The following is a 20,306-nucleotide window of genomic DNA, read 5'->3' on the forward strand; positions in this document are numbered from 1 at the left end:
TCTAAACTTTAATTTTGGTAAGGGCTAATTCTAATGTCATTGTACTTTTGGTTAATTACCTTTTATTTATTCTTTCATGGAATGTGGGAATTGCTGGCTAGGGCAGCATATATTGCCCATCCCTAATTGCCCTTGAGAAGGTGGTGGTGAGCTGCATTCTTGAACCACTGCAGTCCATGTAGGGTAGCTACCCCAACAGTGCTGTTGGGAAGGGAGTTCCAGGATTTTGACCCAGTGACAGAGAAGGAATGGTGATATAGTTCCAAGTCAGGATGGTGTGTGACTTTGAGGGAACTTGCAGGTGGTGGTGATCCCATGCATCTGCTGCCCTTGTCCTTCCAGGTGTTAGAAGGCGTGGGTTTGGACGGTGTTGTCTAAGGAGCCTTGGTGCGTTGCTGCAGTGCATCTTGTAAATGGTACATCTGCCACTGTGCGTCGGTGGTGGAAGGAGTGAATGTTTGCAGATGGGGTGCCAATCAAGCGGGCTGCTTTGTCCTGGATGGCATCAAGCTTCTTGAGTGTTGTTGGAGCTGCACCCATCCAGGCAAGTGTCATAGAATCATAGAGTCATAGAGTTATATCGTGTCTGTGCTGGCCATCAAGCACATATCTATGCTCATTCCATTTTCCAGCACTTGACCCGTAGCCTTGTGCAGAGTATTCCATCACACTCCTGACTTGTGCCTTGTAGATGGTGGACAGGCTTTGGGGAGTCAGGAGGTGAGTTACATGCTGTAGGATTCCAAGCCTCTGACCTGCTTTTGTAGCCATGGTATTTATGTGGCTCCTCCAGTTCACTTTCTGATGAATGGTAACCCCCAGGATGTTGATCATGGGGGATTCAGCGATGGTAATGCCATTGAATGTCAAGGGGAAATGGTTAGATTCTCTTTTGTTGGAGATGGTCATTGTCTGGCACTTGTGTGGCACGAATGTCATAGAGTCATAGAGTTATGCAGCACAGAAACAGGCCCTTCGGCCCATCATGTCTGTGCCGGCCATCAAGCACCTCAAATTCATTGATGAAGCAGCTAAAGATGGTTGGGTCTAGGACACTACCCTGAGGAACTCCTGCAGTGATGTCCTGGAGCTGAGATGATTGACCTCCAACAACCACAACAGTCCCCCTTTGAGCTAGCTATGACTCCAACCAGCGGAGAGTTTTCCCTCTGATTCCCATTGACTCCAGTTTTGGTAGGGCTCCTTGATGCCATACTCGGTCAAATGCTGCCTTGATGTCAAGGGCAGTCACTCTCACCTCACCTTGACAACTGAGTGCTTGCTAGGCCATTTCAGAGGGCTGTTAAGAGTGAACCACATTGCTGTGGGTCTGCAGTCACATGTAGACCAAACCAGACCAGGTAAGGAAGGCAGGTTTCCTTCCCTAACGGACATTAGGGAACCAGGTGTTTTTTTTTTTATAATCGATTATAGTTTCATGGCACCATAACTGAGACTAGCTTTCAATTCCAAAATTGACCTTTCCCATAAACACCTGGAATTTTCACAAAAGATTGGATCAGGAGCAGGATCTCAAAGTCTATGGTTGGCAAAGGAAAACCGCCAAGGTATCATTACTTTTCCTCATTGATAAGTCATTCTGTCTTTTCTTGAATATTGTCTTTCTCAGATATTTCTGCATCTTGCTCAATTCATGCCTATGATGGTGAGCAAGCCTCTTGTCCGTAGTCTTTGCTTTTGCTTTTCTCTAATTAGATGTTGAATGGTGAAACTAGAACTTTCATTTACTCTCCCTCACTATACAGGAGATGACTGGCCTCTGCTGCAACTCCTTTCCAACCTGAAGTTGGCTTTGTGATGTTGCCAAGTTAAGTAAAGGCATCAATTCTCAATGCTTAAGGTAATGTGTTTAACTGTAGAACCAGACAAGTAACATCGGGAGATGGATGGTTTTATCCCAGTCCCACCATGATATGCAGATTTTTTTTCAAGAAAGCTAGAGAAGTGCTGAGACCCATAGTGCAGGACTCCACTAAGTTTGAAAAGGAAAAGACAGAAGACAAAATAAATCATAAAGAAAATAAATTATGTTAAACTTGAGCTTGAAAAGCCTGCAGAATATAGGAGGAAAAAACCTCAGGGAGGTAAGGAAATCCACAGCTAGGGTAGTAGATGTACATTGAATTTTGACCTCAGATTTATGTTCGGAATCAGTGGGACTTTAATCATGTTTAACAGTACAAGATCTGACATTAGTTTTTCTAACATTACTATGAAAATGATTTCAGCTATTAGAAATGTTTATTCAATATTGTTTATAGTCTTACACAATTTAGGTGCCTTTTTTGTTAAAGTATAGTCTATTTATTGATGGAATCCATTCATTTGATGATGATATTTGCTGCAATTTTCTAAGCACAGTGCATTAACTGAAGGCAAATCATAGAAATCCATAACAGGTAACTATCTGGATCATCAGCACTTTCACAGCTGAGTGCTTACTGACAAAGACTACTCATTGAATCAGAGTGAATTCAGGACTTTCTATTTTAACTATAACTTTGGAGCTGTGCCATGTCGTTATCCAAAAAACACCAGAATGGATTTTAACAGAAACTAAGATGTCATAAATGCAATCTGTATTCTGAAAATGCATGGTCTTTTTTAATGTATATTCCCCATTTTTCAATTATTTTCTCCTTTTGAGATTCCACGTACCCACTTTTCTGATGTCTTCTGATGACAGAACGTTCTGATGAAAGGTCACTGACCTGAAACATTAACTCTGTTTCTCTCTCCGCTGATGCTGCCAGACCTGCTGAGTATTTCCAGCACTTTCAGTTTTTGTTTCAGATTTCCAGCATCTGCAGTATTTTGCTTTTATTCTATTGACAGACCTTTCTGCTTCCATTGGAAGGTTTTATATCCACAAATAGTCCCCAGTATTCCAGTTCCAACATCTCTGTTAATCACCTCGTGTCATATCTCAAAGGCATTTTCTAATTACCTCCAGGTGACATACCCTTAGAAGATTCATGACTCAGAGATTCATGACTCAGATTCATGTCAGAGCATGTGGAGTCAGGGGACAGGTCGCAGAATGAATAGTAAGCTTACCACAAAACAAAAAGAGAGTAGGCATCAAAGAACAAAGAACAAAGAAAAGCACAGGAACAGGTCCTTCGGCCCTCCAAGCCTACGCCGATCCAAATCCTCTATCTAAACCTGTCGCCTATTTTCTAAGGGTCTGTATCTCTTTGCTTCCTGCCCATTCATGTATTTGTCTAGATACATCATATAAGATGCTATCGTGCCCGCGTCTACCACTTCCGCTGGCAACGCGTTCCAGGCACCCACCACCCTCTGCGTAAAGAACTTTCCACGCATATCCCCCCGAAACCTTTCCCTTCTCACTTTGAACTCGTGACCCCTCGTAATTGAATCCCCCACTCTGGGAAAAAGCTTCTTGCTATCAACCTCTCTAAGAAAGAGAACGTTGAAGTGTGACCTGAGAGAGGTCTTAAGGATAATGAAAGGATTTGATAGGTTCAATATAGAGAAGATATTTCCACTTGTGGAGGAGACCAAAACTAAAGGTCATAAATATAAGATTGTTACTAATAAAACCAATAGTGATTTGAAGGAAAAACTTCTTTATCCAAAAAGCAAGAAGAATATGGAGCATGCTACCATAAGGAGTAGTTGAGGCAGATATCATAGATGCATTGAAAAAAAAGCTAGATATGCACTGGGGAGAAAGGAATAGAATGTTATGCTGATGCCATTAGATGAAAAGAAGTGAAAGGTGGTTTGTGTGGTGCAGAAATGCGGATATAAATCAGTTAGGATGAAAGATAGGTTTCTGTGCTGTAGTCTCGATGGGCTGAATTTTCAAAACGGGGGTCGGGAACCTGACGCCCAGATGATTTCCAGGTCCCGACCCCATTCCTGAGCTGCAAGCTCTTAGTAGCACTGAGCGTCTGCAGGAGGCAGGAGTTGCCTGCAGAGCGTGAGCGGCAAAGGCAGACGGCAGCCATGATGGGGCCTGCTGCTGCCTTTCTGATGAGAACAGGCAGCTCCGTAGAGGGCCAGTGGAATAAAGAGTTGAGGCAGCGCTTCCAGAATTTAAAAAATGTTCTGCGCTTGTCCCGGCACAAGATCCCTGTTGGCCCAAAACATTTCATCATGCAGTAATAAAGCTTTCCCCCTGCCTGCTGTGAGCCCAACAACTGTGCACTATTGTGCACCAGATTGGTCAAGCTCCCTGGAATTGCCATTGAATCGGATCACCACCACTCCTTCATGAGCTTAATGGGCCCTTAATTGGCTTCCCCATTCCCTTCCCCCCAACCTCACATTGAAAATTGTGGATTATCTCAGAGGCATCGGGTTCTAGAGATGACCTCCGGGACCAAGATTTTCAAATTGTGTCTGTACTGGGTCCCTGATTTTGTTTTATTTCAGTTAGGGTGCATGGGATTGGGAAAGCATATGATGCAGGGAGTGACAGAGGTACATGGGGAAGACTGTTTCTCCAGGGACTCCTGTGTGGCCTTTTCCTCAGTATCCTGTTCCTCCTCATCATCATCATCCTCAATCTCAATCTCATTGTCTTCATCATAGTCGATAAGAAAGAAATTCCTGTCCTCTTGTTGCTTCTTGTCCTCTTCATCATAAACATCTATTCCTGTTTCATTATCCTTTGCTCCTGGTTGTTGTGATGGAATTTCTGGAACGTGTGGCAGAAGCTAAGAATAGGTAAATGTAAGCAAAACAACTTTAAAAAAAAATTAAAAGCAAAATACTTTAGATGCTGGAAATCAGAAAGTGCTGGAAATACTCAGCCTGAGAATACTCAGAAGTCTGATATGTGGCTTTGATTTAAGTTCCCACTACAGAGATGTCCAAGCTTTACAAGCAAATCTTTATGACACAACTAAGGAGTGGGTGGCATCTGATTAAATTATTTTTGTGTCCGGGAAAAGCATGATTTAAAATTCCCATCCAACTCCAAATCTAGTTTGCCTTTCTAGAGCCATATGATTCTTGTCCACTTCTGTTCCTCTCTTCTGCTTCTCTCAACTTCTTCACTTCTGCCTATCTCTCTCTTCCCTATTTCTCTATCTCCTAATCTTTCTCACTTCTGTCTTCTAGCTTAATTTCTTGTTCTCTCCCTTCATTTCTCTCCCTCTGTTATCCTCAATACTTGCCTATCTCCTCTTCTGTCAATATTTCCTCCTTCACTTCAGTCACTCTATCCTTAATGTTAGCTTCTCTCTGCCACTTCACTTTTGGCTCTCTGTTTCACTTCAAAATCTCGGTCTCTCCTACCTTGTTAATGTTATCTCACTCTTTTCTTCACTAGTGTGTCTCTCTACCTTTTAATTTTCCCTTTTATTTACCATTCCTCTTACTGTTTATGTTTAGTTTAGAGATACAGCACTGAAACAGGCCCTTCGGCCCACCGAGTCTGTGCCGACCATCAACCACCCATTTATACTAATCCTACACTAATCCCATATTCCTACCACATCCCCACCTGTCCCTATATTCCCCTACCACCTACCTATACTCGGGGCAATTTATAATGACCAATTTACCTATCAACCTGCAAGTCTTTTGGCTTGTGGGAGGAAACTGGAGTACCCAGAGGAAACCCACGCAGACACAGGGAGAACTTGCAAACTCCACACAGGCAGTACCCAGAATTGAACCCGGGTCGCTGGAGCTGTGAGGCTGCAGTGCTAACCACTGCACCACCTACTCTTCTGGTTTCACCTGTCCTGTTTATCTCTGCAGTTGAAGACAAGGAGAGACAGTTGCATTGGGATTCAGACAAGGGGGCAAGCTAGAATAGCAGTGTAAGGATTCAAATCAGTGGGCAAGTAATTTGCTCTGGCAAACTGATCCCTCTTGTACAATGCCTCAGATAAGTGAGGTCATATAAATGATAATGAAAAACATTCACTTTTGGCAAAAAAATTCTGGCAGAAACACTTGGATAAATAAGAAAATATAAATCAGGCTAGCAGCACTGCTGACTTTTTTTTAGCAGAAGCACAGTAAGCTGAAACAACATGGCTGCAGATCCTGACATGGTTTCATCACAACTTCAGAAAGCTACCATACTGAATGAGCTGGTTCCTGGTGCCAGCATAGAAGATCAATGTAACTGACACATCACAAGATGTCTCAGATAGTTCTTTCCACAATGTTTGAGTGCAGCTGTCTGCCATCTAACCAGTACGAAAACTATTGAGGCTTGCAATGACATCTGCTGGAAGGTGGTACCTGGACGATAGGTACAAGAATGTACATTAACATATCCGTGGCTCAGTACCTGTCTTGGGTTGAGGAAGGCTGAAGCTGTGTGCTTGCAAGTTGTGGAATCATTGTTCAAAGCTATATGTTGTGCACCTACATTGTGACAAGAGGACAGTGGCAATGCATATGCACATTTTGCATGAGTTCCTGATGTGTAGTGTTTACGTAATGAGTGCGCAAACCTGTGCTGATCAGTTGCTGAATGATCAACTAATGACTATTTTCCTTGGAGGAGGTAGGCAAGGTTTCTATAGTTGACCTGTCTCCAAGATGAATAGGAGATTGGATGGAGTCAATCATCTGTGGCAGGCTTGGTAATCCAAAACATAAGCAGAGTAAGAGTGCAATAGTCCATTGGCGGCCACACCTTTAGTTGCCTAGGCCCCAAGCTCTGGAATACCCTCCCTACACCTTTCCACCTCTCCACTTCACTTTTCTCCTTTCAGAAACTCCTTAAAACCTACTTCTTTGACTAAGAACACAAGAAATAGGAGCAGGCATAGGCCATATGGCCCATCGAGCCTGCTCCGCCATTCAGTATGATTATGGTTGATCTTAGGCTTCAACTCCACTTTCCTGCCCGCTCGCCATAGCTCTTGCTTCCCAGAGAGATCAAAAATCTGTCAATCCCAGCCTTAAATGTATTCAACAATGCAGCATCTGCAACCCTCTGGGGTAGAGAATTCCAATGAAACACAACACTTTTGAGTGCAATAATTTCTCCTCATCTCAGTTCTAAATGACCGGCCCCTTATCCTGAGACTGTGCCTCAGTGTTTTAGATTCCCCGACGAGTGGAAACAATCTCAGTGTCTACCCTATCCAGCCCCTTCAGAATCTTGTACATTTCAATTAGATCACTTCTCATTCTTCTAAACTCCACAGACTATATTCCCAATTTACTCAGCCTCTCATCATAGGACAACTCCCTCGTCACAGGGAACAATCTAGTGAACCTTTGCTGTACTGCCTCCAATGCAAGTATAGTCTTTCTTAAATGTGGTGACCAAAACTGCACATTGTATTCCAGAATAAAAGGAAAATACTGCTGGAAATCTGAAATAAAAACAAGACATGCTGGACAGTGCTCCAAATGTGGTCTCAACAAAACCCTGTACAATTGTAGCAAGCTTTTGGTCATCTGGCCTAATATCTCCTTCTGTGGCTTGGTGGTCACACTATGTTTTATAATGCTTCTGTACAGTTCCTTGGCATGCTTTATTACAGTAAAGGTGCATAGGTTGTTGTTCTTCTTCAAGTGATGGTGCAACCTGGAATGGTAGACCTGTCACTGGCAACTGAGATTCTTCCTACATGGCTCCAGATAACTCTGTCAGTCATTGTAACGAATAGACTAGTCTTAACCGACCAAGTAGTGGGAAGCTTGCCAGTGCTCTCTGCTAGTTTTATCATGGTTAAATTGCAGTATTACCAACATGCATTCTTGGGGGAAGCGGCTCTAAGCCTTTCCACTTCCCAGCCTCTACCTAGGTTCTGTTGGCTTAGGTAAGCAGGTGTAAGTGAGAGCAAATGTATACTCTGTAGCAGGCAAAGAAAATACTTGGTTGTTTGGTTTCTAGAATCTTCATCATGGTGATAGGTTTCTGCATATGTTAAACTGTTGGTTGACCAATAAACAAAATGGCACTGCGGAATTTGCTTCATTTACAGTGTGCATATGTATATGTGTAGTGTTGGGATTTTTTCATAGCACCACAGGAACAGACAAACAACTTTGTTTGTGCATTTGTTCATAATATGCAACTCGTGCCTATTGTGGTTTATGAACTTAACCAGTTCTATATAGAAACTGACATTTAAAAAAAAATCATTAATAGTAAGTAAAAGATTAACATCCTCAGCTTTGGTATCTGAAGTTCAGAGTCCTTTTGCCAAATAGGATTTTTTTAAAATCCCTGTATGTATGCTTGAAAATCTAAATATTTGTTCTGTCTTTTCATTTGAACTTTTTTGCTTTATAATAGTAGACAAGCTAGTATTTATGGTAAAGTGTTTAATTTTAGAAGTCTAATTTCATCGCAATCACCCATCTGGTGTTACTGAGCTGATATGTCAGAATTTTGTTTTTGCTTTAGCATTTGATACTTAGTCTAGTTACAAAATGAAATCCACTACAATCCTCTGGTCATAGAATGATGGTTAGTAATTATCAACAGTATTATATGCAAATGCCTGCCTTTTAAAGAGGCACTTGTCCTCATGAAAAAAGTTTGTCAAATTAATTGTTTTTATTTGTTTGTGAATGCATGATCTAATAGCATAAATGCACCTCACATTACTTACTTATAATATCATGACAAAATGACACAGCTCTTCTTACATTTGTCCACGTGCAACAAAAAAAGGGTTTGCACAAAACCATTCATCAAGATAGTACTTTTATAATAACCTACAATTTCAAAAAGAAAATTAGTCAAATAATTTACATTTTTAATGCCAGTATAATCTTGATGGGAAGAAAAAACAATGGAGTTTAAAAATTTACTACAATTTTCAGAATTATTCCAGACTAAAATTTCTTTCGTAATTAACACCAGATAGAATGAATTTGTGGTAATTGTCCACTTCAGCAGAGAATGATGTCAACATAACTATGTCAACACTCAAGATTAGATTGGATAGATGAATGGAGGAAAAGGGATTGAAGGGATATGGGAACAAAGCTGCAAGTTTTGAGTAGAATTATCTGTTCTAATTATTGCTGTTTTTCTCCTCAACAGGGTGTCCTATTCAGTTCACGTCTCCGAGGATTATCCAGGTACTCAGTTCTCAAAGTTCTATTGTTAAGAATGTGGTAGATATATGTCACATCTGAGTTTTACCGCATTGGATTGGACGGCCTGTTTGTATGTGTGCTGATTGTGTGTGCTCATTGGCCCTTACCTGAATAGTGACTAGCTTGTTGCTTCCAAATGGAAGAAAGAGCTCAGGCTGGTGAAAATGATTAATATAAATTGCTTACCAATGTAAACTGGTAACCAAATGCCTGTCAGTACATTCAGTAGGTAAGCAGTACGTGACCTGGAGCAGCTCTCAGCCAAAGCAAATTGAATCTATGTACTAGGGTGAAGGGTCTAAATGGGACTTGTGATCGAATCCGTAGGATTACTTCAAGAGTCCATTAAGCAAAAAAGTGTCAAACTTCTTTTCACACAGCAAGAGCAGCTTTGTTGTTAGAATAAATCAAAATTGCTAATCTTAGACAGAAATTGTCACCATCAGTAATACTTTCACAATTCAAACAGTCACAAAGGGTGATCATTAACCTTAACATCCTTTTGTTTCTTTCTGTCTATCTGTTAGTTCTTTTTGAATATAGTCATTAGCACAGAATGCTTCAGCTTTCTTGCAGTGTTGGGCTCAGTAACTCCTCCAAGCTCGCACCCTGATGAGATCAGCAGCAAAAATAGTCACAAGCAATCAACAGAAGCCTATCATAATGATAAAACCTGTGGCAATACTTGATATTTTAAAGGGAATCTTGATTCTGAAACATTTTCTGTTTAAGTCAATAGTTTATTCAAATGTTTCTGAAAACAATGAGCCAGATTTCTGATGGAGTGCAGTCCCTGTGGAAGTCTATCAGGTAAGACTTCCAAATGTACTAGAACTCACTGGACTGAAGTATCTGGAAGTTAGATAAATTGTTATAATGAGGCTGAACTGCGGGCATTGTTAACACTGCTCATTAGTAGCTTATCCATTGTGTTTGTGAACTTCTAGGTTGAATTTTCATTCTGTGGTTCCAATCCCGCCATTGCGATGAAATGTGGGTTGGGCATCACAAATGCTGGCAGCGGGACCCAGAGGGTGATTTTTGCAGGAGGCAGCTAATTAAGTGGCCACCTGCACAAGCCCTGTCCAATTAAGGATAGTGGGTGGGCTTCCGAATCTGGAGGGCCAATAGGAGGCTTTCCAGCAGTCAGAGAGCTCTCGCAAGATTTAAATGTGTGTGGTAGCTCAAAGGGCTAGGCACATTGAAAACTGGTTTGGGAAGAAGAGTCTGAAGGTTTGCTACTGAAAAATATCTGCTGGCTGTACAGGATGGTGCAGCACTCACAGTAGCAGTGGAAGCATTGTTGGACCAAGTGAGGCAGAGGAGAGAGGGCTGTTTGGGGCACAGCAGGTACCAACAGGAGCTTTGTACTAAAATTCTATTTCTCTTCCTTTTGTTCTCCGCATTACTAATCTGCAAACCAGATCATGAAACCCTTCTGTCACTCCTGATAGCCACTTGCTCTCTGAAACCAGTCCTGAACTTTTCTTGTCCTATCCTCTTCTTGATGTGCCAGACAACGAAGCAAAAGATGAAGAACAACAATGAAGCAGCTTCTGTTTTCGGCCCTGCCAGAACTTCATCACATGCATCATAAGTCACCCACTCCCTTCCAAGTACCAACCCAGATATTTTTTTTAAATTCATTCCTGGCATGTGGGCATCACTGGCTTGGCCAGCATTTATTGCTCATCCCTACTTGCACTTGAGAAGGTGGTGATGAGCTGCCTACTTGAACCACTGCAACCCTTGTGGGATTGGTGCACCGACAGTGCTGTTAGGAAGGGAGTTCCAGGGTTTTGACCAAGTGAGAGAGAAGGAATGGCAATATGGTTCCAAGTCAGGATGGTGTATGGCTTGGAGGGGAACTTGCAGGTGGTCGTATTCCCATGCATCTGCTGCAGTTGTCCTTCCAGGTGGGAGAGGTCGTGGGTTTGGAAAGTGCTGTCTAAGTGCTGGTGTGCTGTTGCAGTGCATCTTGTAGATGGTACATACTGCTGCCACTATGCTTCAATGGTGGAGGGAGTGAATGTTTATGGATGGGGTGCCAATCAAGTGGGCTGCTTTGTCCTGGATGGTGTCGAGCTTCTTGGGTGTTGTTGGAGCTGCACCCATCCAGGCAAGTGCAGAGTATTCCATCACACTCCTGACTTGTGCCTTGTAGATGGTGGACAGGCTTTGGGGAGTCAGGAAGTGAGTTACTCACCGCAGGATTCCTAGCCTCTAACCTGCTCTTGTAGCCATGGTATTTATATGGCTACTCCAGTTCACTTTCTGGTCAATGGTAACCACCAGGATGTTGATAGGGGTTTCAGCAGCCGGAAAGCCATTGAATGGCAAGGGGAGATGGTTAGATTCTCTCTTGTTGGAGAAGGTCATTGTCTGGCACTTGTGTGGTGCGAATGTTACTTGCCACCTATCAGCCCAAGCCTGGATATTGTCCAAGTCTTGCTGCATTTCTACACGGACTGCTTCAGTATCTGAGGAATCGTGAATGGTGCTGAACATTGTGCAATCATCAGTGAACGTCCCCACTTCTGACCTTATGATTGAATGAAGGTCATTGATGAAGCAGCTGAAGATGGTTAGGCTTAGGACGCTACCCTGAGGACCTCCTGCAGTGATGTCCTGGAGCTGAGATGATTGACCTCCAACAACCACAGCCATCTTCCTTTGTGCTAGGTATGTCTTCAACCAGTGGAGAGATTTCCCCCTGATTCCCATTAACTCCAGTTTTGCTAGGGCTCCTTGATGCCATACTTGGTCAAATGCTGCCTTGATGTCAAAGGCAGTCACTCTCACCTCACCTCTTGAGTTCAGCTCTTTTGTCCATGTTTTACCCAAGATTGTAATGAGATCTGGAGCTGAGTGGCCCTGGCAGAACCCAAACTGACCATCAGTGAGCAGGTTATTGCTAAGTGTTGCTTGGTAGCACTGTCGACGGCGCCTTCCATCACTTTACTGATGATTGAGAGTAGACTGATGGGGCGGTAATTGGCCGGGTTGGACTTGTCCTCCTTTTTGTGTACATGACATACCTGGGCAATTAACTACAGGTATCAGATAATGAGCCAGATGGGAGCACACTGGGCGTCATAGCAAAAATGGGTGGATAGGAGATGTTGTGGTAGAAGATGCGGAGGAAGGAATTTGCCAGCTGGAAGATCAAAAAACATTACACCTCAGTTGAAAACTTTGGGGATCGAGATCTCAGGTTTTTAAAAGATGCTTGCAGATCATGATGTATTTTCCAGCATGGGGGCTAGTCTCTGACAATATACAGCAGACTGTTGGAGAAATCCTTTAATCATATCTACAGCTCCCTGATGGATATTTTTCCACTACTGCCATTCGCCCTGCAGTATCTGGCAGCTTCAGGTCAATCTGCAGTGGAGGCCCATAGGAGAGTCTATGCTTCTGCCATGGAATTTTTTTAAACTCTCGGGATGTGGGAATCACTGGCGTGGTCAAAATGTATTGTCCATCCCTAGTTGCCTTGGCTTGTTAGGCCATTTCAGAGGACAATTAAGAGTCAACCACATTGGTGTGAAACTGGAGTTACATAAGGATGGCAAGTTTCATTCCCTAAAGGAAATTATTGAACTAGTTTGGCTTTTATGACAATATAATAGCTTCATGGTCACCGTTTTACTGATATCCGTTTTTTATTTCTTGATTTTCTTTTTATTTCTTAACTATATTCAAATTCTCAAATTGCCATGATAGGATTTGAGATTACTAGATTATTAGGCCAAGCCTCTGGACTACTAGTACAGTAATATAACACAAGAAATAGGAGCAGGAGTGGACCATACGGCCCATCGAGCCTGCTCCACCATTCAGTAAAATCATGGCTGATCTTAGGCTTCAACTCCATTTTCCCGCCTGCTCGCCATAGGCCTTGTTTCCCTCGGAGGCCAAAAATCTGTCTATCCTAGCCTTAAATGGATTCAATGATGGAGCCTCCAACATCCTCTGGGGTAGTGAATTACAAAGATTCACAACCCTTTGAGTGATATAATTTCTCCTCATCTCAGTCCTAAATGATTGGGCCCTTATCCTGAGACTGTGCCCCCGTGTTTTAGATTCCCCGACCAGCGGAAACAATCTCTCAGTGTCGACCCTATCCAGCCCCTTCAGAATCTTGTACATTTCAATGAGATCGCCTCTCATTCTTCTAAACGCCAGAGAGTATGGGCCCAATTTACTCAGCCTCTCATTATAGGACAACCCCCTCATCCCAGGGACCACACCACCTCCATACTCTGGTCAGATTCATGTAATAATTGGGGGGCGGGGAGTGGGGGGGTGCGTGGGTGAGGGGGCGCAGATTGCAGACACCTAACTATTCCAGCCTGCAAGTGTAGGGAGGTCTGGAAAGCCACTTTTATCAATATAACAGTTCCCTTAATGTAGGTGCGGATTGGACGTAGGGTGAGGGGGAGTGAATTTTATGCTTACAGCAAGGGTGGCTCTCAGCGTCCCCACCCCCACCACCCCCACACCACCTCTTCCTGAAGCCGGGTCTTCCTGAAGCTGTTCACCGGCTTTGCCACCACCCCACCTGACTATACGCTGTCCCTGCCTCCAAACCCGCCGTGGGGGAGAGCATAAAATTCCACCCGGGGTGTTGTCTTCCATCATTGGGTCGCCGTGGCCCTGTTTTCTGGCTGGAAAAAAGGCGCAACGAGAACCAATTTCTTCCCAAAAGACTATAACCAAGAATAAAAAGGTGGCCAGAAAATAGTTTCAACCATTATAAATTTAACTGGAGGGAGGTTTTTTAAAGCCATTCCAGAACCCCTGAACAGAACAACCCAAGAAACTGGCAGCTATGCAGCTTGTTTTAAGGTTTTGAGAGAGGCATCCCAAAGGTGAAAGACCTCTTTATGAGCGCAACCTTTAAATTATTCACCTAGCTCTGGTGTTATTATTCTATTCTCAGGCAAGTTCCGATAAATTTCTGCAGATCAGACAGGCTGATGTCAGTGCACTGCAGTTTGATGCTCCCACTTATATTTTAGAACAATAAATTGGAAGTCTAGGCTCCCAGTGGAATCAATCCCGTTTCCAGTCCAGGCAGATCCCATAGTCACATGGCGAACAACTGTACGTATATCAGACTGAACATGCTCAGTTGATTGGAAGTTGAAATTTATATGGTCTGAGCAACAGATCTTTACCAATAGCTGGAGAAAGTCCACGCAAAGTAGCAATGGGCAAACAACATTGCAAATGGGTAAGCTGAGCAGGAAGCATAAGTGTGGCCAGAAAAAATGGTTGCCAATGCCCATGTTTGCGACAAAGTGCCAGTCTGGCCAAGTGGAATTGAAATTCAAGATCAGCCATGATCGTATTGAATGGCGGAGCCAGCTCGATGGGCCATATGGTCTACTCCTGCTCCTATTTCTTGTGTTCTTGTGTTCTTGTGTCTTGTCTCTGTGGTAGTACTCGTGCCTCTTTGTCAGAGGTTTGTGGGTTCAAGTTCCAAAGTAGAGACTTGAGAATATAATCTAAACTGATACTTCAGTACTGAGGGAGTGCTGCACCCTTGGAGGTGCCATCTTGCAGATGAGGTCCCGTCTTGCTTAGCAATCGATAAAGAATATCCCATGGCACTATTGAAAGACAAGCATAGAAGTTCTCCTGATGTTTTGGCCAATATTTATCCCAGAACCAATATCACAAAAAAACAGATTATCTGGTCATTATCTTTGTTGTTTGGGGAATTTTGCTGTGTGAAAATTGCCTGCCAAATTTCCTTCATTGACTGTAAAGCTCTTTGGAACATCCTGAGGTGGTGAAAGATGTTATATAATACATTTTTTTTTCTTTTTCATCAGACATTGGGAAAAATCATTGTTTTTGGTGTCTCACCATCGGCTAAGACAGCACCTCCATCACATTTAATTTACTGCCCTGCTGCCAAGTTGGAGCTTCCATTTGTGGCAGCACTGATATATAAAGGGATTACAAGATTTTGGTGGAGGTTAATATGGGTAAAAAGGGTTGCCATCTTGGCTTCATAGTTATCTGCATGGGTATGATAAGAATTGATTGACAGGGCTCGGTCAACTGTGATTAGCATTCACAATTTCTATCAGACTGTGGAGCCTATACTGGAGGAGGGCATATAACACAGTGCATGATGCAGAATTAAATTGGTTTAATTCAAAATGTTAGACTGGGTATATTGGAGTCCAGTATAATCTTGAAGCGCCAGACGTGACCTGTGTGAATCAGGCCTGAATAGAAGCTTGTTACATCACATACTTTTCTTTTTAGGATTCAGATCTTCTGGGAACGCTGTCTGAAGTGTGTGGTTTGTCTTGTTTAGTGTACTGAGTGACTCATCACTATTGAATGACAATTATTAAAAGGGGAAATGAGATTAGTTTCAAATTATTAATGATGGCCAAAAGAATGGTTATCAGACATTGGAGAGTCTCCTGTTTCCTCACTGCATTGAGGAATGGGTGACATTAGTCTCCGCTATGACAGCTTATATTTAACTTGACACCACAAAGGCTTTCGCAGAAGAAGGAAATGCTCATACAAAGTGGCATTTTCAAAGTAAAGTAAATGATATGGGGCTGTTCCCTGGCTTTACAAGTCATTTGTCCTTGTATGATTGCAACTTTTTTGAATATCTAACTGTTAACCAATGTTACATTTGACACCTGTGCAGTTAATTTTCCCAACCCCGATTTTCTCTTTTTTTAAAGATAATGATTCATGCTAGGATACTGTTCCACAGGAGACAGTAGACAGTAGCCTCTCCTGCATCCTTCGCTTTCTTTGCCCCACTAGTGATAAGTGCCTTCAGATGTCATGACCCTTTGCTCTGGATTTCCGTCCTTAAACCTCTCTGCCTCTATACTTCTCTGTTCTATAAAATGCTCCCTTAAATCTGCCTCTTTGGCCAAACCTTTGGTCACTGCCCTAATAGGGGGATTTTTCCCAGTCTCATGGAGGTGGGGGTGCACAAAAATTAGAAAAAATCTTGGGTGCAGGTAAGCTGATGTGTTCCCGATTTTCCCAGGGGTGGGTTGAATGCACTGGCAGATAAGCAAACCTGTTAAAAAGCCAATTAAGAGGGATTTTCCCAGTGAAATCCCTCTTTCCCAAAAGTCTCAAACTGTGTCCCCAGTTCGGAGAACACAAAAGCACAACAGGAGGGATTACCTCAGTGAAACTGACAAGCTGTGAAGGCTTTGATCAGTTGCACTGAAGTGCTGCAGACATGGCTGGGCTCAGAGGCTGCCTTCTTTCAGAGAGTGCTGTAACTGCTTGACAAGTGAGGAAGGCACTTCACCTGACCAGCACTTCACCCACCCTCAGCTGCACTTCTCTGCTGCCAGCCTTCAGAGTGACACAGGAGCATTCTGTGCAGCTCCACCTTCCCCCTCTGCTGAGTGTCTATGTCAGGGGGCTTCCAACTGCAAAAACAGCAGCCAGCAGCGGCACCAGCTGCCTTCTGCACAGCCACCTGACCCCTCCATAGGGAAGAGGAATGGGTACGGAGATGTAGATGGAAGGAGGTGTGAACCCCAACAGAGGGTCTAAAGGCAATGGAGTAGCTATCCCGACATGTTTGAGTACCTGTGTCTCAGGAGGCTTAGGCTTTGATGGCAGGTCACTGCTGACATCTACACCCTCATGGTGCAAGACCACCTTCACAATGGAACAGGCAGCCATGCATTGCCAGTGCCGACAAGGTGTCTGTCACTGGAGACCCAACCACCACCTCCCCCCCCCCACCCCCACACCTCCCACAGCCCCACATCCCTGACTCTTGCCACGGAGGATTGTTTAGCAAATGTTGTCCAGTTGCAGAATAATCTCTAATGTTGGACACTGTGTTTTGAGTTTTGCAAGTTTTCCAAGCTGGTTGGGTACGGCCTGTACCTCGATCGTTGCGAACAGCGGAAGGGACATGTTATTGTTAGATGGTGTTGCCATGGGATGCCTCTAGGCCCAGTTCTCGCAAACATCATTGTTGGGTTCCATGAGAAGCGTGTCTTTGAGGGAATGACACCTAATCTCCTACCTCTTGCATATTTCCGATATGTATCTGATACGTTTGCTATATTTAAATCCGCAGCTGCATGCAATAATTTCTTTACACGTCTTAATGGGCTCCATCCTGCGCTCAAATTCACCATTGAAATGGAACCATCAAATGAGCTCCCTTTTCTTGACGTACTAGTTGAGAAATCTGTTAAGGGGTTCTTTACCAAGGTGGGAAGTATACAGTAAATGGCAGAACCCTTAGGAGTATTGACAGGCAGAGAGATCTGGGCGTACAGGTCCACAGGTCACTGAAAGTGGCAACGCAAGTGGATAAGATAGTTAAGAAGGCATATGGCATGCTTGCCTTCATCGGTCGGGACATAGAGTATAAAAATAGACAAGTCATGCTACAGCTGTACAGAACTTCAGTTAGGCCACACTTAGAATATTGCGTACAATTCTGGTCGCCACACGACCAGAAGGACGTGGAGGCTTTGGAGAGGGTACAGAAGAGGTTTACCAGGATGTTGCCTGGTCTGGAGGGCAATAGCTATGAGGAGAGGTTGGATAAACTCGGATTGTTTTCACTGGAACGACGGAGGTGCAGGGACGACATGATAGAGGTTTACAAAGTTATGAGCGGCATGGACAGAGTAGATAGACAGAAGCTTTTTCCTAGGGTGGAAGAGTCAGTTACTAGGGGACATAGGTTTAAGGTGCGAGGGGCAAAGTTTAGAGGGGATGTGCGAGGCAAGTTCTTTACACAGAGGGTGGTGAGTGCCTGGAACTTGCTGCCAGGGGAGGTGGTGGAAGCAGGTACGATAGCGACGTTTAAGAGGCATCTTGACAAATACATGAATAGGATGGGAATCGAGGGATCTGGTCCCCAGAAGTGCAGAAGGTGTTAGTTTAGGCAGGCATCAAGATCGGCGCAGGCTTGAAGGGCTGAATGGCCTGTTCCTGTGCTGTACTGTTCTTTGTTCTTTGTCTACCGCAAGCCTACCTTCACTGGTCAATACATGCATTTGGATTCTTACAGTTCCACATGCTATTCTTTTGGGCCTCCTTATCTCGAGAGACAATGGATACGCGCCTGGAGGTGGTCAGTGGTTTGTGAAGCAGCGCCTGGAGTGGCTATAAAGGCCAATTCTGGAGTGACAGGCTCTTCCACAGGTGCTGCAGAGAAATTTGTTTGTTGGGGCTGTTGCACAGTTGGCTCTCCCCTTGCGCCTCTGTCTTTTTTCCTGCCAACATGCTATAAGATTTGCCTTATTGGCAACCTCGTAAATAGGGCCCGAGGCATTTGCTCACCATGCAAGCTTGATGCTGAAATAGGGCGAATCAAAGGCATCCTGCGTGACAATGGCTACCATGGTCACATTATTTTCCGCTGTATATCGTGCAAACTTATGAATGGGCCGAAGGCCGTCATTTTCGGCCCTGAAAAGTGCGCAGTCCACCCCAATTTACCCTGGAAGGGTAATGTATTCCAAAAATTTGAGCAACAGGTGAAGCTAGCTGTTTCGCACATCAGCAACATGTGTGGGTGTTTGCCGCTAACAGGATGCTGCCGTCAAGCCAAAAATACGTTCTGCCTATCACACAAATGAGTAACGCGATATATGAATTTCAATGCCAGTGTGATGCTAGGTATATAGGCCTAACTTCCCAAAGACTGGCAAATTGTTTCAAACAACATATCCCTTCCACTGTTTGCAACCGGCAAGGTACAGGCCATACCCAACCAGCCCTCGCTTGCAAAACTCAAAACACAGTGTCCAACATTAGATGTGATTCCGCAATTGGACAACATTTGCTAAATAATCCTCAGTGTGTTCAGAGTTACGCTGACAACTAATTTATGATTGTCAGTGGGGCTCGCAGTGTGGCGCATTTGCGCATACTGGAAGCTACATATATTAATATACAGGGCCCTGTTCTTTGCAGACAAAAAAAATGTACACACATTGCACCTGTTTCAGCTAAACAAAATAAGTGACAGCCATTCACTGATTCATTCCTCAGGGCAATACCTTGAGTCAAGCTGCCTGGTTTAAATTTCAAACAAAGCTTGACAGTTAACTGTCAGTTACCATAAACTTGTATATTTTCCATGGCAACGCCTCTACCAATCAGAGTTCACTTGCCAATCAATCAGCATTCTTTTCTCATACACTATAATGTTGTTACTTTCCCTTACATTGGTATTCTTGTGGATTGTCCTGATTAGTGCAAGACGAAAAGCTTTGACAACATGTCTCTATTTTCAGCAACACTCAAGTTCTGTACTACCAAACGACTATCATTAGAAACTCTTCATCTGACAAAAAAGCCACGTCATCCTGCCCGCAGTTCTGCATGGTTGGGAAGCCCAGGGACAGACCCTTAATTGGGTTGCTCTGAGAAAGAGCAATTGAGAGGACCGCTGCTCCAGCAAACGGGTTCACAACATGAAAATAGTCCCAATGACTGGAAAAAAACAATGGTTCGAAAATTCAGCCCAATGTCTCCCTCTTTGGCTCAGTGTCAATTTATATCTGAGTTTGTTCCTGTAAAACACTGTGGGAGGTTTTACAACATTAAAGACTTTACATTAATCCATGTTGTTGTTGGTTGTTGTGGTAGCGGTTGTGGTAGTTGTTGTAGTGGTAGTGGTAGTTGTAATAGTGGAAGACAGCAGCCTATGGTACCTCATCCAAGTAGGCTTCTTCATTAGTGAGCTTAGTCAGTCAGTGCTGATTGGTAATTCAGCAATGGGTGGTGCATTGTAGCTGAATTTGAACCTGCCTCACCTGACATCTACACATGCAAATGTCCAGCTGGAGCCCTGGATGATGCCTGCAACTAAGGCTGTGTTGCACAACTTATCCAACTTTGGACAAAGATGCATCTTTTTCGATGTCCACATTATTAAAAGAATGCAGGTACTGCACAATTAAACCCAAACCTTGTTGTGCAATAAGATGGATTTTTAAAGAAGATTGAGCTTTCAGATAAGTTTAAAGAGTTTCTCATAGCCTTGAGTACTTTAAGAGTTCATATTTTCAAGCTTTGTGAGCAACATTCAGAGACCATTCCAGAATAATTACAAAAGGTAACATGCTTCTAATGATGTGATTAAACTAACCCAAAGCATTCTTGAATCTTGTGTTGTGCGCCTGCATCAGGGAAACTAAACTAACAGTAACCTCAATCCTGAGCGGTACTGAAGC

The 20,306-nt window shown here is 43.5% G+C and overlaps 1 protein-coding gene and 1 long non-coding RNA gene across 3 annotated transcripts in view; one reads left to right on the forward strand and one right to left on the reverse strand.

The window, feature by feature from the left end:
- Positions 1 to 20,306, forward strand: part of parp8 (poly (ADP-ribose) polymerase family, member 8) — a 475,386-nt gene that overhangs the window by 133,519 nt on the left and 321,561 nt on the right. Inside the window, exon 3 of one of the 2 annotated variants that reach the window (XM_068032748.1) lies at positions 9,026 to 9,063. In XM_068032748.1, the coding sequence (XP_067888849.1) occupies positions 9,026 to 9,063 (38 nt within the window). Of the gene's footprint in view, positions 1 to 9,025; positions 9,064 to 9,629; positions 9,892 to 20,306 lie in introns of those variants that run through there. The other variant, XM_068032749.1, reaches the window with a different exon arrangement.
- LOC137370857 (uncharacterized) overlaps positions 1 to 20,306 on the reverse strand; it is an 80,959-nt gene that overhangs the window by 51,640 nt on the left and 9,013 nt on the right. The gene's annotated exons all lie outside the window — the stretch shown is intronic.

This window comes from Heterodontus francisci, chromosome 1, assembly GCF_036365525.1.
Source record: "Heterodontus francisci isolate sHetFra1 chromosome 1, sHetFra1.hap1, whole genome shotgun sequence".
In the NCBI taxonomy this organism is placed as follows: domain Eukaryota; kingdom Metazoa; phylum Chordata; class Chondrichthyes; order Heterodontiformes; family Heterodontidae; genus Heterodontus; species Heterodontus francisci.